Genomic DNA, 23,007 nt, shown 5'->3' on the forward strand with positions numbered 1-23,007 from the left:
ATTTCATTAGTTAATTATTCATAATTTAACCAAATTAATAAAAGCTGGAAATGTGAAAAACAAAAATATGGTTTTAGACTGTCTTACATTGAGAATTTGCTGTAATAAAAAGAGGATCTACTTGCTTGTGTCTCCAATCGATTGGGGTTAATTTGAGGGTACTAGCAAGATGAACTCAGGAAACATGTAATTTCACAGTTTAGAGGAAAAGGAGGAGGAAGATGAGACTAAAAAGAGACTTAAAAGAAACAAATGTTGAAATAAATGAATGCAGAGCGGAAGAAAGAGAACTGTTAGCTTGATTAAGAAATGAGGAGGGTACCATACATTTGACAAAGATAGTAACTCAGTCATTTAATTCTTTAATTGGGCATCCACAGTCCATGAACTTCATTTTTTAAAGTAAATCAAACAGTATATAATGAAATTATTTATTCAAAAATGATTATTTTAATGAAAAATGTTATAAATATTCTTTATTATTAGTTCAAAGCATATAAATTGATATTTAGTTGTCACAAGAGAAGTCTGAACTCACCGAAACCTGAAATCTGACCACAATATGGGCGAACAGCCCTGAAAAATGCATGGACTGCATATTCACTAAACTCTGGGAAAGAGTGTTCGGCTCAAAAATGATCATATTTACAAGAAAGTGCTTGTTTGTACTAAGGAAATCCATCTGAAAGCCGAAACTCCTCAGAGCAAAAACAATAACATTACTAATTTGAGGATTTTCTCTTTCAAAATATTACAAGTTTACCTTAATGTTTTTTTTTAAGGAAACCCTTTAATTAATGTGTTTGTCTCTTTGTTCATTTCGGCTCATCTACTATAAAAACAGTGATTGACGTTATCCACTTCTTTAATGGGAACTGTGGCTCATAATAACTTCTTTCTTTTAAATAGATAACCTGACTTTTCTACTTGTTTTAGGTCTATTTTTTGTTGCCTTTTTTTGCCACTGCAGTTTGGGATGTGTGGTGAGATGTTAAGACTTCAAGGTGCTTTCTTGCAGGCTATGGCCTGCGTGTTAACAGGACAGACGTGTTAGAGCAGTAAGGACCACCCAACTGTCGCTTCCCCCAACAAAATTCAACCAGATGTGTAATGAAGGCCGGCGTGAGCAATGTGTGTGTATGTATTTCCATGTAATCATTCTCATCTGCCTTTGCAGGGGTCAAAAGATGCAACCCAAGGGCACCATGCTGGCTGAGAGCAAGACGTCGCCATGCGTCTCCCAGTGTCCCCATACATCTTTCTTTCTTCTAGTCAGCAGATCTCCTCCTTCTTTTTGATTTTGTCCAACATTTTCTATTTGGAGTTCAGGTTTCCTTCCACCCCAGGGCTTACATGCGGAATTAATTTTAGTATTCCACTTCCCTTCTCCCAAATCCTTCTAAACTGAGTACCTCCTTCCACCTCTGTGTTCCACCCCCCCCCCCCCCCCCCTTCCTCTCACCCTTACCTTACAGCTGTTGTTTTGGATTAGTCAAATAGCTCCTGTCAGATCCAGTGATCCCTCTCCTTTGCCACCCACGGAGCTGCAGCACACTCTCTGCTGCTTTGCCTTCCTCATCAGCCTGTCTGCGTCTCGTGCACGTGCAGACATTGTTTGCCTCTCGGGCAGGTGCGTGTCAAGGTGTCTCCAAACGCAGGACCTTGAGGTTGCTATAGTTTCACAGACCTGCCCAAACCCTCCTTCTTTTCAGGATCACGGAGGCGCGACAGTGTTGGCACACCACTCACACCTCTCAAGAATTAAATAAAAACAAAACAAGGAATTTGTTGTTCTAAACTGGACAATGAGGTTTTGAAATATATAATCCCAGCATGCATCTACCCTGGAATTCAGTTTACTTTTTCATCACTCCTCTAGAACAGTGTCCAGAGGAGCCTTTTCTGTGACCAACTCCACTGTTTGCATTTTTTGGGTAATTTTGACAGCTGCAAATTTGGTCATCCATGCTGTTTGCAATAGAATGACACAAAAATGAGCTTTTGACATGAGAATGGCAAGAGTAATAGTGTTATTCTAGTCATTTGGATGGAGGGAGTTAACCATGAGTGCAGCGTCCAGTTGCAAAATCAGTGAAGCAGAAATGGGAGAGGTGCTACATGATCATCTGACAGAGACTTGTCAAATCCCTTGTGTTGTTTCACTGAATGCAGAGGAAAAAAAGAATAGCTGCTTTCGGTTTAGCCCAGCGGTTAGATATAGAGATAAAAAAAATATTCAGAACATTGTTATGACTATAGAGCATGAATTGCTGGGACCATAAAGTATTTGAAAATGATGGTGGTGCTGAAAAGGTGTGACAGGATGTTTTTGTGCTTGTGTGTGACATTTTGTCAAGTGACTCACAAAATAATCCAAAAGGTTGAAGTTAGCCTATTGATCAAAACACAAACACTAATAAACTAATTATTTACATGAATTAAGTGTATTCTAAATATTTAGAGACTATTTTTACAAAGTATACAGACGAGCCTTTTTACTTTCTTCAATGAGAGTTAGCTAATGTTACAGACGAAAATTTAAATTAATGTAAATAAATCAATATTTTACGTTATTCAAACAACTGTAATTAAAATGCAAGATGCTTTTATATGTGCCATGTTGAGTTTTTGTAACATTTTAGCATTTATAAAACGTTTTAAATAGTGCCAAGACACACATGCAGTCAAGCAATGACTACCAGCTCACTTTTTCTTGAACTAAAGAAAACCCAAAACTTGAATTAAGTAGTGTAAAAAAAAGCAAGGATCATTAAAAATAAAAAAATAAAAAATAAAAATATACATGTGAGTGCTCACCTTAAGCTCAAACATTGAAAGAATATTGATTATCCATCAGACAAATTTAGATTTATCAGTTCAAATGCCATTGTTCAAGTAAATATAAGAGATGATTTCAAGTGACCATTAAAAAAAAACTAGATTAAAGCTAGAATTATGTTTTTGTTCCATGAAGGTTAAGGGGGTCATTCTTTTCTTATGTTTCTGACTAAGACTAACCTTCTCGCTGAGCTCTTGAGCCACTTTTCTTGTTTTTGACCAGTTACTGCTTTGCAGGTTTGTGTAGAAAACAAGAATACATAGGGGTGGAAAGAAAACATTTCTGCATAGATGTAGAAATTAAATTGATGCACAAAAATCAACAAACTAACCAGTGACTGAAATAAACAAAGAGGGATAAACATAATCATGTTTTTTCCCTCCATAATGAATTAAAGTGCTCTAAAAGCATATATTATTCTTTGAATTAAACCAGTGTTTCTTTTATCAGACAGCAACCATCATGTATGGTAACTCTTAGCTCTTTATGTCGATATAATTCATATATCAATCTTTTTTAGGTTTACACTGAAAGATTGATGTGGTGGCTTTAATCAGTTGAGTGGCTCTACGCCAGCGCTGTTAAGCAGACACTATTATAATGCCATCAGAATCGTGCACACTTTATGTGATATCTACAGCATGTGTTTGAAAGACAGACTGCAGAGTTCTAAGGTTTTTTTCAGAATTATCTGTGAGGATTCTGCTTTTATTTTTAGCAGAGAGCTTTCAAGTCCTATATAAACTTTGGTAGTATTTTAACGGACTGATTTATTGTTGCCTCTTTTAGATAGATTTCAGCTAATTTCTCGCCAGATCCCACAAATTCACTCCCAGTGAAGGTCCCCTGCTTTAACCTGTTGCCATACCCTGTTTTTTGTTGTTGTTGTTGTTCTGCAGCAATAGTTATACCTGCTTTTTTTTGTTATTTTTTTCCCTTCTTTTTTGGTTATTTGTTCCTTCTTTTAAAAAATCTAGTGATTCTGGTCGTCTCCCATGCTGTCCGGCTAAGCACAAATTCCTGTCAAACTCTACAAGACAACGAACATCTTCAAACTGCAAATTTTAAGGATATGCTTTCACATCTGTGCATTCCTGGGTGGAGATTTCACGAGAAAGAAGCATAGGTTTTCTATAGGTTTTTGTGAGTTGTAGATTTATTATGCCGGAAGTAGCATCTGTGTCACTGTAAAACAATAGAAGATTCACCGTAGTACTGCGGACACACGTCCAGTGTTTTGTCACTTACTTATCCTCCGCAACTTCCAAAATGGACTGGCTTCCTGCTGCTGTGAGAAACGTTCTTCCCCTTTGATCCTCGAGTCGTGAATCAGGCGACAGGACAGGATGAGGTTTAAGTGAGGGGTGTCCTTGTGTGTCACATGAAAAATGTCATGAATTTGTGGGGGCAAATTCTTCATCTAGACACATTTAATGTAAATATCTTTTATTCATAGTTCAGAGTCCACTCTGTGAACAAGAAAACTTCTGTAAATGTTAGCGTTCATGTGATCCTTCCCTGCAGACAGGAAAGATAAAAAAAAGTCATTGTGAATCCAAGCGGCCTTGCAGTGATAAAGGTGACAGAAAAAACACAGCGGATCATCCTCCTTTCATTCAGCTCCTTCTCCAGCTCCTCTCTCACAAAGCAACAACAATCAGTCACCTGCATTGAACAGCCTTTAATACAAGGTTTAGGACTTGTTACACTGCTGCACGCAGCTATGGCTTATAATTGAAACTTTTCCATCCTGTTTATTTTTTTTCAAATGCTTTGGCTGCTAGGGTAAGATTGGCAGTTCTGAGTGGCCAGCAGATGAAGCGGCTGGCGCTGTAATGAATAGACGGCTGATTGCAGGATCCCCAAGATGCAAATTACTATGCCCGCCACCCCTGACGACCGGCAATTACTGGGCCGCGGTGGCAGACGCCTTGTGCATATTCATCGCACCCGCTGGGCATATTGATCAACAACTTACTTCAAGAAAGAGACAGTGAACTGTATCGTGTCAGTGCTAAAAGAAACACTCTATACTTTTTTTTGTTGTCAAAACTGACAGTAGTAGGATAAGCCCTTTAAACGTGAAGAAGGGTCTGTTTTCATTAGACTCAGAAATGTGCTAATTGTTTATAGATTTAGTTATTTTTAACCAATTTAAAAAAGGTAAATTATTTAATTTGAGTGATTTTAGTATTTATTTGAGCTTTTTTCTTTAACTAATTAACCTTGTTTGAACCAATTTCCACCCAAAAAGAGAGAGTTAGCTTCCACCTCAACAAACACCATCGTATCATTATAGTCACATCATATTTCATGTAATTATATCTACAATTTTTTACAGACAGAATTGATCTTTTTTTTTTTACAATTGGATTCTAAGCCATCTACTTTGTCCCAAAAAATACTTTTTTATGAAATAATTTGGATAGGACCACGTGCAAGCAGAGCACAGGCTTCAAAACATGCCACATGAATATGAAAGGGATTCTTTCAACATCGGAAAAACATGAGTTCTGCCAGCAGTTAATGGGACCAAATGAAGGAAAGCTGAGCAACATGGGCTTTAGAGCTCCCTCCCTCAAAACAAACATCCAATGATCGCATTAGCGATGGATAACATTGAGATGTCATTACTGTCTTGTGGACCGGGCGAGCCTGGAGCTCAATTATTTTCAGTCCTAAAAAAAAAAAGAAATTTGGGAAAGTTTGAGCTGATATCACTTGCAGGTGTTGCAGTATCTTTTTTTTTGCATGCGTGTAAAGTAGTGCAGGATTTTTTTCTTATTGGGCTTCTTTTTTTTTAAAGACATGCAATTTTAGATTTTTTGGGGGATTCTTCATCCGTCAGTGTGTTTTCATGTCAACAACGAGAAATGTGTTCTTCACAAAACTTACAAAGATCTCCACATTGTTTTTTTCTCACACCTAAAGGTGGAAAAAAAGTGCTGCAAGTGGCATCGTGTCCTGACAACACTGTTATGGCGCTGTGCACCGACAACAAACTAAAACAGAAACTAAAAAAACATACCTTCACGATAAACACAAAAACAAAAACTGAAAGAGACACGAAAAGACAAAGCGGTTGTCTTAGCACATTTCAATCAAACTGGAGCTACACTGATCATATCACCAAAAAGAATTGCATGAGCGCAAATGAAGCTCCCAAGCAAAATGTTTCTTTGGCACTGAGATTTTTCTCATGTGAAATTTAGATGTCTTGTCAAAATTGAGGTGAATCATTGTTCTGTCTTCCTTGTGTTTATTACATCACTGTGTGTATGTTCAGGTTAACCACACAATTAACAATTAAACTACAACAGGGGTCTGCATCCTGAGGCTCCAGAGCCAACTTTTCTATCCCTCCCTTAGGGTTCTTTGGCTTTAAAGAAAAGTTCTACCAATTTGAATAAATATAATTAGTTAAGTACATATTCTCATGTTCTGCTGCACAATAGTGTCTAGTTGTTGCTCACAGCCAAAGTTCTTTGAGTGTATGATTGCATTTACATGTATGGATTTAAGAGAAATCTGGATTCTACTCAAATGTTGTCCTGTTTATTTTTGATGGTAAAAAAGGAAAAAGAATGAAGAAAAATCAAAGTCACAATGATGGAAAATACCATGTTTGACTTTCTTGCATTTTTAATTCAAGTAAACCGACTGCAACAGGAGGATCTTATTTGTTGTACTTTATTTTGAAAGGAACTCGAATGTTCTGGTGTTAAAAGTAAAGAAGTTAAAGTTATTTATGGAAAAATACAACACTTTTATGATTCAATTATTGTAAATATTTAAAACTTCATAAATGAATGGCTTCATGGCCATAAAAACCTATTAGTGTGTTTTTCTAAACGCTGAGGTAAGACTTTATAGTTCTCGCTGGGTTTTGGTTGATAAGTAACTGGACCAAATGGCTCTTTTAGCGCTAAAATTATATTTACACAGAATTTTAATGTGTAAAGAAAAAAATGATAGAAACTGATAAACAAATGTTTTCTGAAGTTAACCTACCAAAACTGGTACATTTGATTTTGATTTAATAAGCCAGGTCGTGAAAATTATTTCATTTTGCTTTAATCTTGGCACTTTATATAAAAAACAATCCTTGGAAATAAAGCTTGTCAAATGTCTGAAACAAACAATTTTCTTGTTCCTGGTTGCGATCCAAGCCCAGCTGCACACTGACTAATGTTCGATTTCATTATTTGACCCCTTTTTATGTTTCTTGAGCAACATGCTTGGTAGATGACGTGTAATAGTAGCATGTTAGAGTACAGTAATTTCTGGCCTCAAAAACATGGCAGTGGGCTTTGAGAAAAGGTCTTTGTGCCTCCCAGCAAGCTCGATTTGTGTAACTTCAATGATTCGGCTGCCATGCTTGTTTCTACAGATAGAATGGATGACTGCTTCGAGCATCCAGGAACATAGAACAGCTGAAATATATCAGTAAACAGGCGGGAAAAAGAGGCTGCATCTGCATCTGTAACACCAAGACTCTCTCATGGGTGTTGCCCCCACACCCACCTTATGCTACCCCCTTAGGTCATGTCCACATATCCAGGATAATGCTGTGCTTTTAGCCAAGTTTCCCTTCCAGAATAACACACAAGCAAACACACTCTTGGTTCCCTTTCAAGTTTTCATGTAGTCTTCAGCTCCGTAAATAGATCTGTATCTTAAATATTACCAACCCCACTGATAGTGATCTCCACAAAAAGCTGAGTGGTCTGACGTGTTTCCATCAGACAAAAGGAACCTGCACTTAGGAAGAGGTGCTGGTGGAGGGGAAAAAACAGAGTTAGAGAACAGAAAGAAAGCATGTGCAGGTGCTGACCTCCAGAGCTGCTCACATATGTGGTTATCTGCATGTAGTTTCTTTGCTCCTGATCCCTATCTTCTTATCGTTGGGGGACTGCTGGACACAAGTCCGCCTTCCTAACATGGGTTCAGGGCACAGAATGCATAAATCTGGAAAAAGTAAGAAAGCAGTGCTTTGATGTCCTTGAGGGGTTGAAATATCCAATGTGACGTCAGTGTTTGAGAAACATAAAAAAGCAATAAAGAGGTTAAAATATAAAAATGAAAAGATTCTTAGTCTACAGACGGATCACCCTTGTGGGATCACATTACTGACTTTCTGTCCCTCATCGTTAACACACGTTAGAATTGTTGTTACCTTTTGATCACCACCTACGGACGCAGATAGACATGCTCCTTCAGCCGTTTTGCACACAACAGTAGCTAAAATGGCAGAAAAAAAGATGTACGCCCACTTCTTCACAAAGAGAAGGTGCCATTGTATCAGCTCAACCAATCAAAAGATATGCTGAATTCCTGCCCAGTGAAATCTATAAATACCTCAATCCCCTTATCTCTGCAAACACTTTTAACTATGACACTCAATTTGGAGGAATTCTAATTTTGTAGTCCTGTTTGTGGAAGTTATTGTCATAATGTATTGGTGCTTTTTATATGCGACCCTTTGGTCACATGATCACATGTGACAGGGGTCAGAAGGATCAAGTGGGGTCATAAGTAGTATCCTGACATCCTGCCGCTCTAATCACCTGTTTATTTGTTTAGCGGTGAAGCTTAGCTCCACGCCGAGTGAAGGAGAGACAAAGTGAAAGTGTAAGCAGAGGAGGGATTGATTAAAGGTTCAGCTTGACCTTGATTGCAATGAGTATCTGATATCTATACATCTTTGACTTAGTGTTTGGGACGTATAAAGCATAAAAAACATACAAACAGGTCTGAGAAACACTTTCTCTCAAGGTAATGATGAATAGAGACCTAAAATTGTACCACGAAAATGTATGTCAGATTTGAGATAATTTTAAGACGTTAAACTCAGAAACTGGAAACTAAACATTTTATCTTTCAGTTGCACAAAAGACATTTGGTTGGGATCCAACACAGTTGCAGCTTGTTGCTGCCCTCTTTTGGAGAAGTTTAGTTTTTGTGAACATGATGCTTGTGTTTACTAAAGCTCACCACACAGTGGTGTGCTGAGATTGCACGACAAAGCAGTGAGTTCAATCCTGACTAGAGTCGAATATTTTTAATAATTTATATTTATATTTGATCAGTCATATTATTAAACTTTGACCTGCCTGTTTCCTAATTTTGCTCTGCTGATGCGGTTATGTCTATTTTTATGCCTCTTACGTCCTTAGGCAATGTTCTCGAACATGCAGGTTTTTAGGGCAACAAAAACCTTAAGAAATGTACTCGTCTAAAATGCAACACATTAACTCAAGCAATTTAAGTTAAGTTAGGTTTAGGGGTTAGTGCTCTTACCTCACAGCTGTGGCTAAAATTCCAAATGGGATTTATCTATGTGGAGTTTGCATTTTCTTTCCTGCTACTCCGGCTTCCCACAGTCCAAAAACGTGCTTCACAGGTTATTTGGTGACTCTAATTGTCCCTAGGTCTGACTGTGAGTGTGTATTATTGTGTGGCCCTGCAACAGAATGTCCAGGGTGTATCCTGTCTTCGCCCAAGTCAGAAAAGGATCCAGTGACTCTGAGAGGAATACAGCAGGTTAAGGAAATGGCTGGACACCTCCTGTACATGAATTAATCATAGTTTAATATATTATAGTTTTATGATGTGCAGGTAAGAAAGCATTTAAATCCTTCATATAACCCCCATCAGAAAGTAGCATATATGCACGTAAAATATTAAAGTTGTAATAACAATGGAAAAAGAAAATAGAAATTCAATAAAAAACAATGTGGTATTGATGTGAATGCTGCACAGAACATCAAAGTCTTCCGATGAAAGTAAAAAAAGAACCAATTTTCCCTTTACCTCTTGTTTATGTAGAATTTCCTGGAATAAAGTGAGGAATAGTGCAAAAAATGTAAATAGAGGCACTTCTTGGCTTTGTTTAAATGTAACCTTATCTGTTGACTGCAAGCAGCAGCTGAACATTTCTGACACGACAGGCCCTTCTGTGACATTTTGCATGAACAAAGTTCACTCCAGCCGTTCTATCTCTGCTCCTCTGCAGGAACTGTGACGTGATCGTGAACATGAGAGCACACCAACAGAGTTTGTCCATGTGATGTGATCAAAAGAATCTAAATTACTGTTTAACTTCTGTGAATGGGAGTGATAATTTTGTCATTGCTTGTTGGAACAGAGCAGCTTAGACCAGCAGGATAACTTTCCTCCTGTTAATTTTTTATCAGGAGGTTCAGCTTACAGACACGCTGAGACACTGCAGAACAGGGGGGCTCCAGAGAACATCAAGCTTGAAACACCCTGATTTAAAAAAAAGACATCAAAATTGACATAGAAGGGCATTAAGGTTTTCTATTTTTAAGGGAAATGACAGTAAAATGAATAGAATTTCAATGCTTTCATTTACTTAATCAGTGAGCGACACACAATAATTATCTATTAGTAATGAGCACAATGTGACATGTAACATATCACCCAATTAATTCAATTGAACTTAAAAATGATAGACAGAGATGCTCTACTTTTTTCTTGGGTTGGCAGAAAATGTTTGTGGATTTCTAGAGCTGGAATTAACTAAATTGAAGCAAGTCTGAGCGCTAAATTGTCTTCAAATGTTCATTTTTACAGAGCAACAGAAGCATTCAATAAATTAAAAACATTAGATTTAAAAGGAAACCAGATTATTACATATTGGGATAGAAAAAGAATACTATGAGAGAACGATCATTGGGATTTTGTAGTTAAGTCAAATGTTTAACAAGTCATTTTCTCTCTTTGGATTTCCAACTTTGGTGGGGCCATTTTATTTTCTCTATGGTCATTATTTTTGTGTTGAACAGCAAATTGATCGCTATTTTGTCTTTCTATTTGTCATTAAAAAGTAAAACGTTTGACAGGTTTTGTTGAAATGAGTTCAGACTTAACTGTTTTTGGTCTGACAGGTTTGGGATCAAATAATTCAAATTTATTTCCATGTAAATGTTTGCATACACTTAAACTCAAACTCATGAACAACTTTCCTTTTAGGTCAGAACTAAAAGTTCTCATCTTTGATCCTTTTATTCATTTTGTGCTCTTTCTGAGTCATAGAAAGTGAGTAAATAAGACTTTAGGACAGTTTTGAGACTAGATTGAGGCACCTGTGATCCATTACTTAAAACTTACAAATGCTTTCCACAATCAAAAGCCAGCAGTTGCAGTTTGGTGTTAACCAACACTAACTCCCGTCTTTGAAAAATGTTCTACTTATTTCGATCTATATAGGAGCAAAAAATTTTTTTTAAAAATGAATGAATGAGTATAGGAGCAGGTAAACAAACGTATCCGACAAAAACCTTAAAATCCCATTTTTCATTCATTCTGTTGCTCACATAACTGCAACATCATCTTTTTTTCCCATTTTTTTAGATCACAATTTAGTCACAAGACCTAACTCAGCTAAAGTCATATTTAACTCTCGATTCTTATGCAAAAATTAAGCAAAGCAAAAAAGAAGTCGCAACGAAAAGAATTTCACACGGTAACAGAGATGGATCCTTCATTGTAACAGTGGTTAGGCAAGCACCCCCATTTAGGAACCACTGAGGAATCCTTAAGCCAGCAGTGCATCATATTTCCTCACAGTGGCACAGGTTAAGTGGAAAGGTGTGTTATTTTCATGAGCAGTCTTGTTTTTCCTCATTTAAACAGAGCAGAACACCTCACAGAGAGTGGCTCCTCCCACTTCCGGCTCACCTGAATATAAGCACACCTGCAGCATCAGTAGCCAGTTACTTCCCTTCTTCTGGATCTCAGTTTGACTCGACCTAAAGAATCCCCTGGTAAGAAAATCTCACTTTTTTCAAAATCTTTTCAGCTAGAACACATCTGGTTATTGACTAATAGTAACAAATAGATGTAAATCTAAATTATGATTGAAAACTGAAGTTACCTAAACTTTCTTATATTTAATCCTGTTTTACCCTGCTTTGAGTCATTTTTCACCTGTTACAGCAAGAAAAGATAAAGAAAAAAGTAAAATGACAGCCCATTTCCTGCTGAACAAAGTGACTCCTTGTGCCTCTGAAATTCCCTCAGAATATTTTCTAGATCATTTTCCCAAGCTCTATCTTTCATGTGAACAAGGACTGCCTGTCTGCTGCTGACTCCGTCTTTGTAGTGTTGTGGGAAACAGTGTTGGGAGGATCAAGTGACAGCGACACAGAGAGGTTCCCTTGACTCCTAATCTGCCACTGAAAGGCTGCACACCAAGACACACTTGCACGCAACACACAGACTCACAAACAAAGCACAAACTGACTCACATTGTGTCTGACCTCCAAACAAGCAATAATTCTGCTTGCCGTCTAGGATTGTGAAAGAAACAGTTTGAGGATGAAATGTGTTCACATAAACTGGATTGCAGTGAAATAATGAGCATGGTAAAATAATAAAAATTAAGGAGTCCGGTTTTTTCCCCTCCTATATTTTGGGAGTGATTAAATTTAATGGCATCTTCATGATAGTGGTAGAAGATGGAGGTAAAAGATGATAAAAGTGTTTCCATTTTCACTGAGAGGCTCTCTTCTTAGCTGCAACTCTCCTCATTTACATTTTCATGTGGGCTGAAGTTTAATTTGCAAAGAATGACACACACTGGTCCTATCTATGAAGCGGAGAATGATTTGAATGTCCACTTGCTGACTGTACTTGTGCTGGCGGAGAGGAAGCAGAAACTTAAGTTAAGCCTGTTTCATGAGGCTGAGGAAATTCAAGAAGGAAACCTATTTGCATGAGAGCCACAGGAAAGCTGTACTCTTGTTATTTAATGTCTATAAAAGCCCTGTCATTTTAGGTTTATTGTTTTTAAAAAAAATTTTGTGAAAGTTTTCTTTTTTTGTAGCTGATCATCTGAAATTGCCTGTGTTTTGTTCTCCATCTCTTCTAACAGGCACCCATCATGGCATCCAGCATCTCAGTGAGAAGCTACTCTGTGAACCGACAGCCCTCTTTTTCCACTCGTTCCCTAATGGACACCAACCGAAGCCGCTCGCGCGCCTCAGTATCCTTCGCCACCGCCAGCCCGCTGAGTCGTTCAGCCTCCATCGGCCAGGATCTCAACGGGCCAAACAGCCTCCAACTTAATGGACTGCATGGCAACAGCACCAACGAAAAGGAGGCCATGCAGAGTCTGAATACCCGTTTGGCCAACTACCTGGATAAGGTCAGGCTGCAAGACTCTTACTAAAGATCAACAGTACAAAATAAAGTATCACAAAAGGCTGTAACCTGAAGCAATTCCTTACTCTTTGCTTCCTTCAGGTGCGCTCACTGGAACGTTCCAACGCTGACCTGGAAGCGAAAATTAAGCAGCTGATGATCGAGCGCATTCCCAAAGGCCATGATCTCGACTCCATGATGGCCCAAGCCCATGCTGTGGAGCAGGAGGTGGGACGGAGAGCCTGAGTGAATCTGACCTGTCCACAGTCTTTTAATTAACAAATGCCCAAGCCAAGATAATGTTAATCATTATTTCACCCTTTTAAAACAACGTTTTAAAAGTCTTCTGTTGCCATCACCAGCTCCTCCATGCAGTATTATCTTACTACATGTATACACAAACTCTATAAATGTCAAGGTTGAGCAATGAGGCAATCATCCCTGAAGCATCACATGCAGAAAGAAGCTTGAGTTTGCAGACACGCCTATCACAAATGTTAATGTTTCTCCAGGTGAGGAAGAGGACCTTGGAAAATGCTCGTCTCATGCTGGAGATCGATAATGCTAAGTTGGCTGCTGATGACTTCAGAATAAAGTGAGTACTTAATGATTACAGTAAAACTATCAAACACTGTCCTTGTGTGATAAAACTGGCAAATGCCATTTATTTTGATGAGAAGTGGGACTTTAACCCTTTTTGGCCCATTTATCAAATCTGAACAAGCAGGTTTTTAGGACCAACACAGGACTGCAGTCTGGAGCAGCAATGTTGACACATTATGACACATAATTGTCTCATCCATTGGAATAAATCCTTAGAACTTTGAGTGGAGCTTTGCCTGCTTTTTAGATATTTTTCACATGGTTTCAACCTAGTTTTTGCTTTGTTTGTGGATTTATGCATCTTTATTTTGTTTCTACATGTGTGATCTTTTGCTATAAAATTTTAAAAACAATTTGATCTCAATTTTTGTAAGTCTCCACTCAAAATTGAGTATTTGGACAGTTTCAGGTTGATTGTTGAATTATTGTGTATTACAATTGAAAATATATTTGTAAAAATAAGCTAGGGTTGTACTATTAAGATTGATATCAAGCATAGTCACAAAAAACCAAAAAGATAAGTTAATGGAGCAAATTGTAAAGTAGTAAAAAAGGCTCAAATGCTGCTATTAATAAACATCACTTTGCATTAAAGCTTGTTTCATTATCTCATTTCTGAACTTCATAAGGTGGGAGACGGAGATGGTGATGTGTCAGTCTGTGGAGCGAGACTGCATTGCCCTGAAAAAGGCCAAGACTGACCACGAACAGATCATTGCCTCTCTGAGGGGAGACTTGGACAGCCTCAAAGAGGAGCTTTATTTCCTCAAGAAAAACCATGAGGAGGTGGGTCTGTTTATCATCTCCCTCCAGGTTGATCCCTTTTCTTTCCACATACCCCCTCGATTACATGATCTGAAGCTCTTTCACCTCTGTGTTTAACAGCACTCAGTCCCAGGCAGGCATTTGTGCCGTCTCGCTTTCCCTTTGGCTCACTTCCTTTCCACAAACAGCACGTTGTTTGACACTAGTGCCCCAAAATAACAGTATAAAGGCCATTTTCTTGTGCAGAAAAGTGAAACTTTGTTTACAGACCTAAAAGGCAGGTAGATCTGGTTGCTTAAAAAATGCACTTCACACACAATCCGCTAATTCAGAGTGGCCCCTGAGTGAAAGATAAATAAAGATGAACTTATCATGTTGCAGTTAATGATGTACTTTTCTCTCTCAATGAAGTAATCAAACAGATCCAATCAGGTGATCATTGCAGTAAATGACAATGATGCAATGTTTGAGCTCTGTGATGTTCTCTAAGTGATCCCTTCCCATTCCATTGACCCTGCAGAATGTCAACCACTCCAACCCTGCAACATTTTCTCCTATTTGACTATTGTGGGATGTTTTTAACAGCTGTGCAGAAAGCAGTGACCTTTTCTTTACCTATGTGTGACTTTTCTATGCATCTTTTTCATTAGATTGCTTTTTTTCCCTCCATTTCTGTTGTACTCAAAGTTTAGGTACAATCAATTTTCTAACAAAGATGAACTCTTTTTTTTTTAAAGTATGAGTTGTAGCAGCTATTATAGACAATATAATGCTGTTTAAGAATGAGGCAAAAATGCAATATCACCGTTGTGAGGCAGTGAAAGGGATCAGTTGTAGACCTTGGCAGCAGTGGGTGGGTTAGAGCTAAAAGGCCATATGTAAGGTGAGCTAGGTCCCATCAAAGATGTATAAAGCCTGCCTAAATAATGAAAATGCTGCCACATCCTTTATGTAGTAGTGTGGTGTATGTTTCACAAAACTGCTCCTTCCTTTTGGTTCCTTTAGTGGCTTGTTTGAGCCGATGTTTTCGTGTTACCTGACATTATTGATACCTCTGGCAAATGTTGACTTTCATTTAGAAATAATCTTCATGATTGGAAGTGACCGGAAAGTAACAGGAGGTTGTACAAGAGGAAAAGCAAGTTCCCAACTTTTTTTTACATTTGAAAAATAATTTTGGGCAGCACTCTTGATGTGGTAAAAAATAAAATAAAACAGACTTTGGAGACACAAAGCAGCTGCTAAAGAAAAAGGTTTGATAAAAAGATTTTTCATCTATGAAAACTAACATTTGTCTGCTTTTCAGGAACTTGAGCAGGTAAGGTCTCGCATCGCCAGGGATGAAGTGAACGTGGAGGTGGACTCGGCCACTGGGCCAGAACTGGGCACCATTCTGTCAGAGCTGCGCTCCCAGTATGAAGGGATTGTCAGGAAGAACAAGGAGCAGACCGAGCAGTGGTATCGCAAGAAGGTGTGGGATTGCTCCAGTGTTTTGCAATCATTTTTCTGTGGAGTTATGCCCCCCCCCCCAAAAAAATATAAATAAAAAGCAAAATAACATATTTTATGGTAATTTTGGTTTTGTCTTTAGTTGGAGACAGTGCAGAATGAGGTAAGAGAGAGCAATGAAGCACTAAGAGGAGCTCAGGGAGAGCTGACTGAGAGGCAGCGCTTCCTGCAGACCCTGGAAGTGGAGCTGGACAGCCTTCACAAGCAGGTGAGCTGATGCAACTGAAACGCAGACATTAGGTGAAGTTGCATGCTAAGATATCATTAAAGGGTTTAATGAAGTGTCCCTTTTCACAGAAAAAGTTGTAATCCACGTCTGTGCGGTTCCCCTTTCTGAATGCTGAAACCTGACATGCTGAGCTCCACTCTTAGAGCTGCACAATGTATAAATTATACACTTTAAGCTGAGCAAACACTGCGGTTGTGCTTCAAAAATAGTTCAAAGTATTCACTTTTGAGAAAGCCCAACTCATTTATGTTATTTTATGAAAGACAGACAGACATAGAAAATCCTTTAAATAGTTTTCAATAACAGTTTCATGCTTTTCTGTACATTTCCCCAGTTTGTTAAGTCTGGGAATTTCTTTTTGCTTTTTTTTTGCAAATCCTTTGTTGACAGTGAGCATGTTCTCCCACATTGTTAAGACGTGCAAGGGCGTAGGGGATTCAGGTGCTTTGTAGCATGGGGTGGCTTAGTAGAAGGATGTGGGTGTTTTCTCTGGGTGCTATTTTCGTTGGTTGCCTGATCGGCAGACACTGTAATGAGGACAATAACAGAATCTGACCATAGTCTCTGTCTATGATTGGCTTTGAGTTATTACAGACAAACTTTAACTTCAATATTTAAAAAAAAAACATTGCAAATTGAATTCATTTAGTAGACTTTTGTTTGTAAAACTGTGGTGTTGTCCCTCTCAGATAGCAGCTCTGGAAGGAAATCTGGCCGAGACCGGCCAGAAATATTCTACTGAAATGGAGCGCCTGCAGGTCACCCTGAGCCAGCTGGAGGATGACCTCTCCCAGCTCAGGCTGGACATGCAGCGCACCAAAACTGACTATGAGCAGCTTCTCCGCATCAAACAGAACCTGGAGATGGAGATCGCCACGTACAGGCGCCTGCTAGAAGGAGAAGAAGCGTGAGTGTTGGTGTTTGTTTTTAAAGTCTTATGTTTACATTTCTATGGTTCAGGACATCAGGAGTTGTGGCATCTTTACCTGTCTATTTATTACAACAAAATTAAGAAGACATAAAAAAAGGGCCTTATCTTAAAGATCACAAAAAGTCACAAAAGTAAACAAGTCATCAAACTTTGTTGATTAAACGCTTTCAGGGATGGGACTAACTAAACTCATCCGTACAAACACTTTTGTAAGTTAACATGTAAGTTCAACAGCATGAAGAGGTTTGTAGAAAGCCAAACGGCATGACAAAATAATCCCATCACACCTTCATCAACATAGAGCTCCATTTGTGGGAATTCTCTTCTGGAAACATTATTTTGCTTGGTTGTCTGCATTAAAATTTGAACTTTTTCAAAATCTTTTTTAGGCGAGTTAAAGATATTATTACATTGCTAACACATTGTACCATGTTTTAACTGATCAACATGTATTCTTTGGTTAAAAACTAAAGAACACATTTAAAACCCCTGTTTGGAACAACGAAACAAAAAAACTGTGCAACCTGATTAAAAATGACACCGTATGACTCAGTGTGTCCACAAAAGCAAACATGATGTTGGCAGTAAAAACAGTTTGTCTTTGAAAAGGCCATCTAGCTCAGGTGTATGATTCTTTTAGTTAAGCTATATAAACTTTATATAAACAAAAAATGGACAAGAAAAAAAAATTCCGGTTGTTGCTATAGTGGCGTTTATAGTAATGCTTTTGGTCATTCTGACTCTTCCTAAAGGAGTCAGCTTGCAGCTACTAGCAACTTTGCCCCTACACTAATAATATCTTTATTAGCGTATAAGTATCTCTTCTATTGTTTTTATTGTCTGAGAAATGTATTAATTTCTAAATATTATGAAAGAAGAATTACAATCAGAAAAAGTTCCATAATGAGTCCCCTCCAAGTTGGTAGTTGCTTAGATTCTTTGGCTCCAAGATATTTTTTATTTCCACATGTTAAAGCATTTACTATTTATCAATTCCTGATGCGCACGCTTTATACAATATTTTTATTATATATAACTAAGGATTCTGAATGTAGAATTCTCTGATTATGAAGCACGTCTGTTGAGATATCATTGGGCCAAAGTACTTTGAACAATATTGGTGTAAAAAAGTAGAAATATACCAGAACACGATTGGATTTATATATCAAAGTATGGGTATCAAATTAAGTCTTTCAACATTTTTCACAATTTTTTAGTTACATGAACGCAAATGAGGCTTCTTCTGTAAGACACAAAAGGAAAATTTAAAGATATCCATCTATCAATCTTCTTCCACTCGGGACCAGGTTGCATGAGGGCAGCAGCTCATGCAAAGATGCCCAGATTCCTTCTCCGTGGCCACTTCCCTCAGCTACTCTGGGGGAACCCTGAGCGATCCCAGGCCTGCCAAGACATGTAGTCTCTCCAAATGTCTTCCCTGGGGCCTCTGCCAAGTGGGACATGCCCGGAACACCTCCCCAGGGAGGCGTCCTGGAGGCATCTGGACCAGGCACCCAAGCCACCTCAACTGGCTGAAGTGGCTTGGGCCACCTTGTATAAAGATTAGCCTATTTGTTGATCCAAATGGGAAAACTCACCGAAAGCGAAAATGCTATGGATTGAACCCCAAACCACCGCTTAGCAACATTCCCTAATATGAAGTTTAGGCAGTTTCAAATCTAAACTACCATCCATCTACCACCTATTTTATGTTTAAGAGAAAAAACTAAAAAAATGAGTAATACACATTATACAAGAATCATTATGTCATACATTGCATCTTAACATTTATGGTTTAAAAATGAATTTATATATTTTTTTAATTATATTTTTGTCAATTTTGAGGAGAAAAAGCATGAAAGAGTTACAACTTAAAGTATAATGACCATCATTTTTAATCAGCCTAGAGGAGGTTCAGTTACTGTAAAAAGGGATTTCAAAAATCTAACTTTTTTTGCAAATAAACCAATTTAGAGGATAAAGGTACAATTTACTTTTGTTTGGATAAAAAAATAAAGTGGTAAAGTCAGAAAAAATGAACAATACAGAGATCTGTTGTGTTTATTTAGAACAAGTGGAGGAGTTTGAATCTTTGTTTTGCACTAGCAGATTGGTATACTGGAAGAAATTAGATATAAAATTTCATATTTATGTGGTTGTTTATTATGAATACCATTCTAACTGGTTTTCTTTCTGCCTTTCTTTCTTTTCAGAGCCAAAGAGGTTCCTCCCCCACCTAAAAGTACGTTTTTTTTAACAGTCTTTTTGATAAAGATACCAGAATTGTCATCTTTTTCCATTTTCTTTCATTCGTCTGTATTTTTGTTAGCCAGACAGACAGAATCATCCTAAATGCTGTGACACGTCCAAAACATCCAGCAATAATCACAGCTCAGTTCCTATGGCAACGACCGCAGGTGTGACAGCACTCACTACATAGGGATGACTGCTGTCACACCTGCGCTCCTGTGACTAAGACCGCAGGTGTGACAGCTGTTATCCCTACGTAGTAACTGTGTTTGAACCCACGTGACTCGTGGTGACGAGTTAGCAAACAGGAGGCTGCTTTGAAAATGTTCAGCTTTTGAATCACAAGAAAAACAGAGAAAGAGAGCAGCATTGTCTGCAAAGAAAGTTAAATATGTAGAGCTTTTAATCAAACCCCAGAGTCATTCATTTCAGTGTTTCTATTCATGTCCCTTTGACAACAGCTTCTTCTTCTTTCTTTAAGCCACTCGCTCCACTCTTCAAACATTCAGATCAGAAACGTCTCATTAACTCTGACTAATGTGCCATGTTTTAAATGATCTGTGTCTAAATTACATCCTTTGTTATCCTTTATTTTGTCTTGCTTTCTTTACAATTTCACTTATCTTTCAGCTCATCCTATACCACCATATATGGTTGAACTTTATGAAGTCTTACTTTAGCTGTGTTTTGAGGGGAGATTTACTGTATATTGTAGGTTTGCTGTTGAGATTTCAGGGCAGCAAGGTGACATTTTTCTCTGATCTGTAACTTTATCAGTTGCCTTCAGATGTGTTTGCATCTTTCCACTTTTAATCCTCCTGTCTGTCTTGGGTTTGCAGGAGAACCTGATGTCCGCACCAGGAAGATTGTGAAAGTGGTGACTCAGACTATGGTGAATGGCAAAGTGGTGGATGAGTCCAGCGAGGTGGAGCAAATTGAAGAGTCAAAGAAATAGAAGTGGAGACACAACTGAGGCTGAAAGAGATGTTCTTCTTTTTACATAGCAATAAAAGGCAATGTATTTTAGGAGCTCAAGGGTAAAGGAAAAAAATGTTGACAGAAATATACATGGAGCATTAGCATTCCATTCTATTGAAAACTGTCTTTCACCTGGGTCTGTTGATGTGTTGCTGTATTTTTCAGACTATAAGTTCCTCTGGAGTATAAGTCACAGATGGCAAAAAATGCATAGTAAAGAAGAAAAAAATCATATGACGCACTTTTGGGAAAAATTTATTTGACAAAACATGGGAACAAGAACGGACATTTCATCTTGAAAGACAAATAGATAACAATAATAGACTGAATATATGCACGCTTTACTACCGAAACTCTATGTAGTTTATGAAACACAGAAGGAACTGAATAAGTCTCTAGTCGCGTAATATATAAACAATTATTAAGATAAGAATGAAGAACATATAACAAATCAACCAAACTCTTTATATCACTTTAAATTACTAAGTTAATTGAATTCTTCATCATTTGTGTTGTTTTGGACCAACTCCACTTAGGCCGGCGCTTCTTCAGCAATGCAAAAAAATGACACGCACCTACAATGCCCTGTAGAGGTTGTTGTTGGGAAACTAATGAACACATGAGACTTTTCTTTTTTACACACATATAAGTCGCACCCTCAGCCAAACTATGCAAAAATCCACAGCTTATTCTCCAATAAATACAGTAGTTTGTCATTATCACTGACGCTTTTGTAGCCGTGCATGTGTTTGTTTTGGTTGGATGTAGGTCTCTAGTAGGAGTGAACAGAGTGTACTGATAAATACCTGTGTGTGTAGAACATTTAGAATCCTTATTCCTGTAATTTTGTCTTCACTATATAAAACCTTTTATTTCCCACTATGTGTCTTTGTTTAATATTGGAAACCGTGTGGCATTCATAAAAAACGTCCAGACATGTCAAAGGAAGAACTCAGGAATAGTGAGTAATTGTACCTTACAAAACACCTTTGGTCAAAATAGATTGGTCTTGACACTCCTTCAGACTACTGAAATCTGTCTGTAATATTTGCAAATGGTGGAATTAGGTCTGTGGTAAATTGTTATAAACACAAAACGTACTTTTGTAAGTATTCCCCACTTACAACATTTCAACATTCTATTAAAAAAGCACATTGCAACAGGATGGCCTATAGGGGAAGTCCAGAGGTAAGTTTCTTCATTGTAATAATTACAACAAGACGATGACTTATCTGCAAACTACTGCAGAGTTGTTGCATCACTTCAGCATTCTTACCTACAGTTCACATTTACAGAAAACCATTCTCCAGGTAGTCCTGTATATTCTTTGAAGGTCCCACTAACACTCTCACATGAAAGGGTTTAGTGGATTCCTGCCTTATTTGTGGATTAACAGTGGTACTTTCTGTTGTGTGCTAACATCTCACTAATGGGCCTGCACTGACTGTTTAGAGAGTATTTTGAAATGCCTTTTTACCAGCTAACTCATAGCTTTCCCAAAGTGACCCATTTTTCACATAACGATATCACAGAACATGAAACATCCATCCACTGCTTTTTGTTTATTTGATGCAATTGCTTAACCCTTGTGCTATCCTAGGCACTTCACCATTGGGAGTTGGGTCATCTAGACCCACTAGACAGTGCGCTGAACCTTTTTTCTTCAATGATTTCTGATCTTCACTGGTGTCCATGGATTACATACACAATCTTTTCACCTTTATCCACTTTTGTCATGGTAGGGAGAACACGTCAATGTAAGGGTGGGGTCATCTAAGATAGCACAAGGGTTAAAAACAATCAGTGTTAATTTACACTAAGATTTAGAACACTTTCCACAGAATTACTTTAATGTTACTTGTAGTTTCCAATTGACTGCACTTCATAAAATGCAAAAGAACACAGAAAAGTAAAATCTACTAACTATTTCATTGTTTCAATGATTTGAAGTGAAAATATTGCTTTTATCTTTGTTTAATTGTGACATATGACTTTAAAAAAATGCTTGTGGGAAATCAGATTGGCAATCTTGTTTCAACTAGCTGTGATTTTCGCATATTGTGGATACATTGCTAGAAGTAGCCACAAGCTTTAATGCTTTATTGTTTACATATAAAAATCCCACTAATATATGGCTTGCATAGTCTTTAAAGTCCCACTTCAATCATCTTTTGATCTATTGCAAAAGTGTTTCCAGAGATATTTTCAATATGCTGTTTTTAGCCAAAGTAAAAAATAAATTGTGGTGTTTTCTAGGTCATAGATTCTGCGGCCTCTGAGTTGTCGGGCTGTTGGTGTGGAGTAAGCCCACCCCTAATTCCCATCCTCCCTTTGTTTACACGCTCTCCCACTAGCTTATAGCCCCTCAGAACCCCAACTCAACATTACTGGTGCAACAAAAATGGCGAGCAGAACTAGAGCTATACAGCCCTACAGTTTTGAGCCAGTTTAGACGAGGAACATGAAGATGTACATGAATTTATTTGTCTGAATTGAAATTTTAAGCTTAATTTTCTATATAAATATATAAATATATATATATATGCTTTTTGGCTTTTTTGACAGCTGATGATGTACTTGTCCATGCGTGTGTTTCTGTGCAAAGAAAAATTTGGATTCATAATAGGTGTTTATTCTCTTATTTTAATTCATGCAAAATAAATAATTAGTGCATTAAAATTGAATGCAACTTTAGCACAATCAGACAATTGCGCATTGAAATGTGGCCCATTGGGA

At 37.8% G+C, this 23,007-nt stretch overlaps 1 protein-coding gene across 1 annotated transcript; it reads left to right on the forward strand.

The window, feature by feature from the left end:
* Window positions 1-10,397: 10,397 nt before the first annotated feature.
* Window positions 10,398-21,150, forward strand: si:ch211-243g18.2 (keratin, type I cytoskeletal 18). The gene is made up of 10 exons (XM_011481869.4): window positions 10,398-11,628; window positions 12,738-13,010; window positions 13,109-13,234; window positions 13,519-13,601; window positions 14,239-14,395; window positions 15,681-15,845; window positions 15,966-16,091; window positions 16,802-17,019; window positions 19,257-19,285; window positions 20,133-21,150. The coding sequence occupies exons 2-10, from the start codon at window positions 12,747-12,749 to the stop codon at window positions 20,246-20,248; spliced, it is 1,284 nt and encodes a 427-aa protein (XP_011480171.1). The 5' UTR covers window positions 10,398-11,628; window positions 12,738-12,746; the 3' UTR covers window positions 20,249-21,150.
* Window positions 21,151-23,007: the final 1,857 nt, after the last annotated feature.

The sequence above is a fragment of the Oryzias latipes genome, chromosome 12 (genome assembly GCF_053564925.1).
Source record: "Oryzias latipes strain Hd-rR chromosome 12, Olatipes_Hd-rR_3.1".
NCBI classification, from domain to species: domain Eukaryota; kingdom Metazoa; phylum Chordata; class Actinopteri; order Beloniformes; family Adrianichthyidae; genus Oryzias; species Oryzias latipes.

Excerpts from the sequence above, each read along its gene's own strand:
- si:ch211-243g18.2 (XM_011481869.4), top strand. The coding sequence starts at position 12,747 with ATGGCATCCAGCATCTCAGTGAGAAGCTACTCTGTGAACCGACAGCCC. Across the intron at positions 14,396-15,680 it reads TCAAGAAAAACCATGAGGAG|GAACTTGAGCAGGTAAGGTC; the intron begins GTGGGTCTGTTT and ends TCTGCTTTTCAG. Across the intron at positions 16,092-16,801 it reads TGGACAGCCTTCACAAGCAG|ATAGCAGCTCTGGAAGGAAA; the intron begins GTGAGCTGATGC and ends TGTCCCTCTCAG.